At 47.3% G+C, this 10,249-nt stretch overlaps 1 protein-coding gene across 1 annotated transcript; it reads right to left on the bottom strand.

Moving 5' to 3' along the window:
- Window positions 1-1,309: 1,309 nt before the first annotated feature.
- LOC107193171 (Kv channel-interacting protein 1) lies at window positions 1,310-10,249 on the bottom strand. The gene is made up of 5 exons (XM_015582570.1): window positions 9,978-10,249; window positions 2,778-2,847; window positions 2,636-2,706; window positions 1,927-2,199; window positions 1,310-1,479 (listed from the first exon to the last, which is right to left on the bottom strand). Exons 1-5 carry the CDS (start codon window positions 10,140-10,142, stop codon window positions 1,432-1,434), a joined length of 627 nt encoding a protein of 208 aa, XP_015438056.1. The 5' UTR covers window positions 10,143-10,249; the 3' UTR covers window positions 1,310-1,431.

Raw genomic sequence — 10,249 nt, 5'->3', positions numbered from 1 at the left:
GATTGTCTGGAAAGAGAAGCGAATACTTTCGGCCTTCTACGGCTCAACGGAGGACACACTGTTCTCGGCCGAAGAACAACGCAAAACAAGTCGATCGTTTCCGCTCGTCGACGATCGCTTCTTGATCTTCGACGACAGGGTACAAGGTGTATCCAGTTCGTGATATAATTGTCGAGTCGATTTCCCGAATAATATCAATTCCAACAGACCGCGACAGCGGAACAAGCTGTCACGAAGAAACTTTAAATATATAAGAGTATGTCTGTTTCATGCAAGCAATTATATCATGAAACTTTCGACCGTCCTGCATCTTGATCATGGCTACGGATCGAGTACATCAACGAAACGAAGCTTATACACGTACGTACGTATGTATGTATATGTATACCAACGACTACCGACGCTTCCAAGAGAAAGGAAATTGTTTCTGCAGGGATTTGGCACGGACTCGTGTAAGACCGGATGCTCATTCGTATCGAATCATCGGTTACACCTCGTCTTGAACGTTTCGGCGACGTCACGGAACACGATAGAATGTCAAATATTCGCTTCGATTGCTCAGAGGACCTCGACGATATTGTATCGAGATCGCTCGCCTCTGGACGCGTATCGCGTCGTATTATGTATGTACATCGAATCGACTTAGTTTCTTCCTACTTTGACTGGTATCTCCGCGTCTTACATCTCTAGTCTTTTCTCGGTGATAAATTGATTCCATGAGATACGTTTCGACCGACAACACCGAAACGACCTCCGGCAATTGACGTAACGCGTTATCTAATACCTCGGCTTCGGGGTAGGTACACTCCCGTAGTCCGAACTCCCGGATTGGTTCGCTTCGCCCGACATAAAACGCTTCTTCCTCGAGAATTCGAAATTATTCGTTCCTCACGCTCCCCCGACGAACAAACTGTATATACTTGAACTCTTGAACCCGCAAGACTCTTAGCAAATTGCTCGATGGCAGCTGCGATCTCCTCGTCGCCAGGGAATCCGCAATGTCTCGTCGTCGGTCGAGTTCGCGTCGCGCCCTGAAAAAAAAACAACAAGATGTGTCCCACCAATCGAACGTTCGAATCTGAACGGATCAAGCAAAGGAACGAATAAGAATGTGACGGAAGGAACACGAAGGAGGATGAGGCCACCGCGAAAGAGATTTCCCTGGCCGGGCACGTGTTACCCTTAGCAGAAGAGCGGAGCCTCCGGTTGATTCCACCAGTGTGCCGCCAGGAGCATGTACAGTTCCTGATCCTGAACGGTGTACCCCGGAGGCGGTTGCGAAGGCAAAGGCGGTGGGATCGGTGGCAGCAGAGAGTAGGACGGTGGCGGTGGCGAAGGCGACTGGGACTGCGAGAAGGTCGTCGTCGTCGTAACGGAGAGCGGTGTGGGCGGCGTCGTGGTCACTGCCGGCGGCTCTTCCTTGGCCGGAGATCAAAGCGCGCAATCGAACATGGCCAACGATCGTGTGATCACGTCGTCCTAGGAACACCGATATCCTCAGTGGTGTGGAAGTCGTTCTCGAGCATATTTCTATGTATGTATGTATGTACATATAGTTGGCCGTCGAACTCGTTTCAATCGTTTGCTACGCGAGTTTAGTCTCGCGAGAGAATGGTATCCGTGTTCCGTGATTTAACTTTATTATCATATACATAACATCGCGCGCGGGGACCAGGAAACGGGTCTTCAAACACCGTCCAAGAATCTCTCTGAAATCTTCTCGGGCCGTTAGAAATCCGTTCGCCAGAAAACAATACGCGTAACAGCCTGGCTCACGGAACATCGGGTATTATAGGCTTCGCTTGACAAACGACCCTCAATATCGTCGAAATGGGTTCTTCGGATCCCGGGGCTACATTCCCATCCTACATTTTAAACGTGGCAGAATCTTCGAGAGTTTCACGAGTAAAATGAGACGCGTCGTACCTTCAAACAGCTCTCGATAAATTCCTCGATCGTTATTACACCGTCCTGGTTCAGGTCGAGTTTCTTGAACACCCTATCCAGCTGTTCCCTTGCCTTTCTCTCCTCCTCCGCGTGATGTCGCCTGCCCATAAGCTCGTGTACCGCCGTCACAACCTCCCCCAGCTCGCCCCTTGTGATGCAACCGTCTCCGTTTATGTCGTACAGCTTGAATGTCCATCGTAGCTTCTCGTAGATGCTACCCCGCAGCAGCGTGGACAAGGTAACCAGAAGATCCTGCGCGAAAAATGACTTTTTACCGTCGCTTGTAACGTTCCGCCAGATATGCATGTATGTATCTAGGGTACACATATGTATGTACTGTTCATATTTTCTGTATGTATGTATGTATGTAAGATTTCGTGCGCCTCGCTACTCGCTGGGGACCCATAACCCATAACGCGTCTGTAAACACCGGCGCACACGATACCGGGATCCGTTTTATCGGCTGATGATAGGAAAGAGAATGTAAACGACGATAAGAAACCTTTTTACCTATTGTTGGAAGCTGGCTGCGTCAGACGATAGGAAAATTGTATAGATGTACATAAGTTGCAAAAAAACTGTGAACAGCACAGGGTTTTCAATCTAATCCAGACCGGCGAAAGTATGTTAGAAGAAGAAAAAGGATCGCGGACAGGCAGCAAACCGATTTAAAGGGAACAGAAATTACCCTGAAGCTGATGGCACCGTTGCAGTTCACGTCGAAGGCCTTGAACACGTAATGGGCGTAGAGGCTGGAGTCTGGAATTCGTAGGGTAGTAGCCGTTAACTAATCACGCGAAAACAGGCACTTTTACTTGATTGTAACTCACTGCCATGGGGGAAGAACTTTGCATAGATGTCCTTGAAGGAGTCCTCGTGCACCACACCCTCCGGACATTCCTGAAAGGGATTAATCGAGAATGTACCATTCATACCGAGACAACGTGTTACGAATTAGAGGTTGATTCGGAGATGGGTGGATCATCTTTAAAACTCTGACTGCTTGGTACCGGTTGTTCCTAAACTTCGAATACAGTTACTTTACTTTCATCATTGAGATTATCGAAAGATTCTAGTGAATTGCTCGTAAAGTTTAGGAACAGCCTGTACAGAAAATAGTTAATACGAATAATCAAAAAACACTAGTTTAACGGAAAATTTATAGCATCGCTACGGAAAGTTGATTCTCTGAAGATAGTAACTTTCCAGTGTTAAATGGCGTCGCCCAGAGGTCCAGAGAGGAAATACACACCATACCCGTGAGAAGTGAAAGGGGCGAGATAAAGTAAACACCGATACATCCGAGGATACACGAGAAAAGCTAGAAAAATGAAGATTCCGCACAGTATACCCAACAACGTCTTCGAAGCTTACAGGTAATGCTTTATATATTGTGTATAAATAGTAAAAGTTTTACATCAGAAAAGGTGGTCCCTTTTATCGTTATCTATGACCTGTACCGAAGGTTCAACTCCAATTGAAATCTTTCAATTATGATGTGACTTTTAATAACAATTGGATCAATTGATTCGTTGACAAGATGTTCGTACGAAACAACACGATTATCGAGCGAGAAGGAACGGGTACTTCGATCGGAGGATGTTCTATGGGACGTGGATAGGGTTCCAAGCTTACGAACCCTAGCCCTCCACGTGTTGGCTGTCGCGTGGAAGGATAACCACCCGATAATGGAAGATCTGCCGACTAGCGAGGACAGGGACAAGTTGATAGAAATCCTGCCCGTTGATCTGCCGTTCGAGCTGACTATTCGGAAGATCGAGGAGGAACATTACTGGGAACGTTGCTCGAGGGACAAGTAACCATTAGCACAGATTACATTCGATACTATCGGTGTTATTCGGTTCAAGACAATTCTAAGACCATTTTCTACTCGCGGTACAACGATTTAAAGAATTTCTTCTTTTGTGCAAAATGCTATCGATACGATTACACGCGTCGCGAACAGTTTCGGCCTTCACCACTCGAAACTATTCAAGGACGAGACTGCGCTCGAAATATTGAATTCCCGTAAGGCGTAAAACAATAATGCGTTTGGTTGGACTGGTCGTACTTTCGTAGCGAGACACGATTGTCGTAGGTGGGAGACGAACGAGCTGGCCGACCACGGGAATTCATGGCGACGACGGTACTGCGAGGGTGTGTTCTGCGAGTACCTCGAGAGCCTCGAGCCAAGTTTCTTCGAGTCGCAGAGAGAGGAGTGCGAGAAGATGATAGGTCTCGTAAGAAATTACGTGCACGCGATAAGGATCCGTTCCCTTCGACCGACCAGGCGAGCAATATCCTCCGAAATTCGAAACTCCTTCTTAGTTTCAGTTTCATTGATGCCCCTATAAAAACAGCTCTTTTACGCCTGTCCCGAATTTCTATAATACCTACTTGAGAAATTCCAAGTAAACGACATATTATCATCGTTTGATTAAATTTCACAGAAAGCAGAAATCTTTGGACGAGGGTGATGATCCCTGCCACGCGGAAGAGGACATTGTTCATCACATTCCCATGGCACTCGTTCTTCCGAAACTGCCTCGCCTCGCCGAGATCTACGTAAACTTTGGCGTGATTTACATGAACGACGGATTCGAGTGGCGGGACTTTCAGTGAGTCGTTTCTCTCTTGATGATTTTCGCGATCGAAACACGGCAACTAGACGAATGTCTGATGCACGGATTTGGGCGAAAAAGGTTCTCCATCGAGGATTGCCTGGAGCTCGGCGAAGCTGTCAAGGCCTGCCCGAAATTGACCAAGTTCACCCTTTGCAAGAGCAGCTTGGACCAGCCTCGCGTCGCTGCTCTACTTCAAGGAATGGTGGCGAATAACAATGTTGGTGAACGATTGCCCGATGTGTAAATTGTGAACCGGGAATTTTGTTCGACGACGAAACATTATCGTTGCGTATTATATTTTTGCGATAACAGATAGTGGAGATAGACTTTTCCCATTGCAAACTGGCGGACAAGGGTGCATTTGCCATCGGAGAATTCCTGTCGATGCATAATCTGCAAGTATTGCGTTTGGTGAACAACGACATAGGACCAAGAGGAGTTGCTGGTCTGGTGCACGGATTACTCAAGAAAGAGCCGGAACTGAGGCATTTGGATCTGAGACTGAACCCCCTGCTGGACGAAGGAGTAATGCACCTGTGCGCCTGTAAATACCACACAGAATTCTCTTTCGCATCGATATTCTATAGATAGTAGACAGTTCAAGATCCGAAATTAATCCACGTCGAGTCTGAACCAAAGCTTCGATGAGATATGTACCACCTTCTTTTAGTAGCTTTTGCCTACCATGAATACTGAATACGGCCAAGCAACGTCATAATTTATATTCGTCCGATCGGATAGGACTTTCGAATCGATGAGAAGGAATCCTAAATCCGTTTCAGATCTGCTGCGAACCGACAGGCTGGAAATACTGAACCTGAGTGGCTGCGGAATAAAAGCCGACGGAGGCGCCGCGCTGTGCGAGGTATTGAGGTCCGGTTGCAACTTGAAAACGTTTAAACTCGATGTATCGAACAACGATTTCGGCAAACCAGGTGAGACAACCATCGAGCTCGACACTTTTTTTCGACTCGATCGATTACACGCAATCTCCTTTTAGTCTCGACTGTTGATTTGCATACTCTATCTCGCGTTGGGAGCCGCCAATGTCCTTTTATTCGGGTACGCGTTCGATGTGGACGTGTACACGGCACTACACGGTCGATAAAGGGAACGAATGATACGGGGTTGGGTGTGCTTTTGTGTGTGTGCGTGCGTGCGTGCGTGCGTGCGTGTAGACGGGGATGGAAAATGATAAACGAGCGATTTCAGTCGGCGAGATGTTCGAGGCTGCATTCAAGAGCATTCCGTTCATTGTTCGGTTTGACGCTCGAATGTGTAATTTCTCCGCGCAATCGGAATACTCTATTTACGAGAGCATACTCAGGTAAGGAAAGCATTGATGGTCGGTTGGTCCCATGGCGAGATAATCGAACGACCGACTGTTTACAGGAACAAGGAGACAGGCACAGAGAGAACGAAGAGATTCCTCGGTCGGCGGACTAGCGCGTATATCTTTTCCACGCAGGTATAAGGTAACGAACAGAGGAGAAAAGAGAATGAAAATCAACTTTATATATTGTAACTTATTATTTGTCATGGTTGTTAACGAATCGGCGCACGTTCGAAATAAAGGAATGGACAGAGATACATATACAGTTAACAGTTTAATCTTTGTTGCATAAGGATTCGATAATGATACACGTGTTCAAGGATATCATCCTTCTGTCGTGTTGTCGTAAGAAAAATTATCCAAACACCTCCGGTGGAATGGAAATGATCATCGTAATGGGAGAAGGGCTAATGAAAGGCTCGACAAAGAAAAAAAAAGAACAGCAGAAATAGGGTGCCGCTGCTGCTGCTGCTGCTTCGAGAAACTTATGCGAGAGTCGTCGAGAGCACGGTAAATTGCGAGGAAAGTAGGCCAGAGGTAAGACTTTTTCCATTATTAATACGAACGAGACGAAGGAAAATACATCAAAGATTTTCCAATCTTTTTGTTTTTCTGGTCGAAACGGAAACGGATTCCATATTCCATCTCATCTCCATTCGGCTTTACCAGAAACAAACGTTGCTTTTACTCGTTGCTCTCGATAGATTAGAATTTTTCACCGACAATCAAAGAGGAATCGTGATGCTTTTAAAAGAAAAATCTTAATGGAATTTTTCGTGCCAAGATGTAACAGTATAATTGTTCGAGCAAATAACCTTTCCGGGTATCATCGGTATTCCTGTTTCGTGTAAACGATCATGCGGAGATCTCTTGTTCGGTGTCTGTCCAAAGACATAAAATTTTATCGTCTTCCATGGACGTTACGTTTTACGGCCCCCGCGGAAACACATTTCAGACTGAAAGGAACGCAATTCTGTTCTAGATTTTGCGTCTTCTCGTGCAACTCGACATCTAGGAATTCACTTCTGACTAGACAAGACGGCGAACGCAATCAGATTTCCGTGGATCACGATCGAATATCTACGATGACGAACGATTTCGCGTTTCAAGGAACAGTTGAGTATTTTCCGGTGAATTAATTCTGCAAAACGTTCATCGGTGGCCCCTTGTCCCTGTTTCCGTGAACGAAGGGTAATGTCGAGCACCGACCGTGAACAAATTCGTGTTTCACGTTCCACCCCGTGAAACTGTCACGGAAACTCAAAATTTTCTGTTCTTGCGAGCGAGGATTTCGCACTGCGTCCAATACGGACGGATAGGGGATGATGTCGTTTCTCCCGAAAGATAAATCGTTCGTGTGGCCCATTTTTGGCTGCACATTAAGGCAAATATATTAAGCGAACCACCGAGTGGTCGACCGTTCTTTGTCAAATTCGATATTTATGTCTATGGCAATAACCTACTACAGCCCTATTCTGTCCGGACGGCATTCATCGTCCTTCTTTAATGTCCCGCAGCATGTGTCGAATAACAATATGTACATGTGTAGCGAAGAGTATCGTCATCTTGATGTTTAAGCGTCCACAAAAAATCTAAGACGATAGGTACACGTATTTACCTAGTCTGACACGTGCCAAGGCCTAACGCTAAATAGCCTCTCCACGGTGAATTTTTCAAGAAACCCGTACACATTTGCGACACCGAGGGTGTGTCCTCCTCTAGTCTTTTGTCTTTCGTTCGCACAAGAGCCTCCGTTGTCCCCTTTCACCCTGGTTCTTTGCCCGCTGCAGACTTTTCAACACAAGTTATACATTATTTCGATGAAAGCGCAAAGAGTTCGAGCGGTTCGTAAGCCCTTTCGAACCAGAATCTATTTAAAGGGCATATAACACTAGAGTTTCGGTTCATCCGGTGGAGATCGAAGAAAAACAGCTTGTAGGTTGCGTCGAGGCCGGGACCTTGACGTTTCGGGAGGATAAAGAGAGATCCCTAGCCCCGCGTTCGGGTTACCGGTGTTGTAGATATACCGGGTACGTAGTATCGCGACGATCGATCGAGATAAATAAGTCGACAAACTCCCGTCCCTGTCGTCCCCCTCGACACCCTCTAATTTCAACGAACCTTCGAACTTTCACGCGCCACGTGGCTGACGTGGCGCGCGATCGACTCGTTAGGGGTGGTTATCGTTACGTGACGTGACAACGCACCGATAGGAGACACGATGAAATATTTTCAGGCCGAATCTCTGCGTGGTAAAGGTAAAAAGAACAGAAAGAAAGAATTACGAACGACAGAGACAAAACTATTTTGCAAAACGACGGGACGAACTGGATAGCAAAGGGGTGGCTAGTGGGTCCTAGAACTGTAGAACGGACAGATTCTTGACCGGAGAGCCACTCTCTCCGCTCATGGTTCTCGTTAACCCCCTACGGGTGGGTCTTTTCACGAAACGGCTGCAAACTACCGAGAGTAAAGTCGGAATTTCTGTTTCTTTTTACATACCATCCTAGTTATCGGCCGATTCTCTTTCACGAAATGGGAATTACCAATTATAATATTATCACGCTTCGGTATAAAACCCCCGAAGCCCCGCGTTTCACCAAGCTATTATTAGTTCCGGCGTTAAACGTGTCCCGCTGATCTCACTTGAGATTAATTGGAGCGAAAAGTGGATTCGAATGAAATTCATTCGGAATTTCACGTCGAGAGCCGGTAAAGACGCCGCGGCGTTTCATACGCAACAGCCCGATATCAAGGCGGTTCTTAGCCGAGTACCCTGGTGGATGTTTAGCACGCGAATAATTCGTGTGAATAATAGCCGGGATTTCCGCGACGAACTTGTCCTTGTTCCTGCGCGACGCATGTACACGTCATTCTCGCGAAGAAACGAGTCGGCCGAGAGGATAAAGCTACCCACGATAATGCGAAATACCCGTGTGCCATGTGCCAGTCTCGCGCGGCGTCATTCGTGAAATATTTACCGTAGCGTTACGAGGGCGGCGGTGGTTGGCTCGAGAACCGAGGTTGCCCTCAAGGTTGCTGGCCAGATCGTTTCGAACGTAAATGTCGGAGGTGTACATACACGTGTAACCGGCAGGTCGATACAACAACGTGCGCTTTCGAGAGACGAATGTTTGTCCATTGCCAAAACGGACAAATGCGACACGACCTATAAAGAAGAATCTTTCACGTAGGATATTCGGGGTTCACCGGGTTTATAGTGTACAGGACGAGACACAATGAGGCGCGAAGAAGGAATCGAAGGGTTAAATTTGGACGGTTTCGATCGCGGACGCCTCGTGAAGGGGCACTTTATCGCTTAAACGGCGGGGAACTAACAGCCAACGTGCTCGAAAGCGTTCCAGCGCAGCAACGACGAAAAGACTGGTCGTCGTCGGACTTGTCGAGTGTTTCTCAGGTGTTTTAATTGCGCGCTGCTGTTCCGGCACTCGAGCCAAGTCTGACAATTGTGTCAAGAGCGTGCGTTTACGCGAATGAAAATGCACGCGCGAGCCGAGCCGAGAGAAACGACAATTTATCATTTATCTAACGGCCAGTAGCAGTATAGTCCGCGATGAATAAGGGATCTCGGTGAATGGCTCGCGATATAACACGGCTTGTCTACTGTTTTTTCGCAGCCAAACACACAGAGACACGCTCCGCCGCGATTCGATATCGATCCACCTTTCATGCTCTTGCCCCAGCCTAAATGTGTGTCACGCCGATTACCGTTTTGCAAAATGCCAATGCCACCGCCACCGCCACGATTGCGGCGCCTTCGCGGACGAACCAGCGAACGGTTCCACTTTCTCGCATCGATTTCCTGGAAAAGGTTAAACAGGTAAACGAATGTAGAAACCACTAGGAAACGATCTGCTTTTAGCTTTAAGCACGCACACAGTTTTACACCACCGTTCTCGGCCAGCATTTCGAGTGAAAGATTTGTCCAAGGGATGGTTCTCGATTAACATCGATTATTCATAGTTACTTGTCTGGTGAACGTTTCCGATAGCGCCTGGGTCCTACTCGACAGCTATACTACTGTACCATATATTTCGTTGTCGAAAACTCACCTGCTTGAAACCTCGGTACATAACCCGGATTTCCTGTCTGGAAAATTTTGTTTGTCGTAGCAGTTCCTCGAGAGCGACCGGCCTGGTGGTCTGTTGCCTCGTCCTCGAGCTCTCGAAGTCGAAAAGTGCCTCTTCCGGTCCTGGCGAGTCCGGCGGCGTAGCCATTCCTTCGCGATCCTTCGCTTCCTATCGCAACAGAGATCCTTATCGCGGGGAATCGCACGCCGTTCTCCACTTCCCTTTCCGGCGGACACTTTCACGGTCACACCGAC

Source organism: Dufourea novaeangliae, unplaced genomic scaffold (genome assembly GCF_001272555.1).
Source record: "Dufourea novaeangliae isolate 0120121106 unplaced genomic scaffold, ASM127255v1 scaffold665, whole genome shotgun sequence".
Lineage (NCBI taxonomy): Eukaryota > Metazoa > Arthropoda > Insecta > Hymenoptera > Halictidae > Dufourea > Dufourea novaeangliae.
Note: the sequence above shows the minus strand (reverse complement) of the source record. Positions and strands in the feature narration are given on the sequence as shown.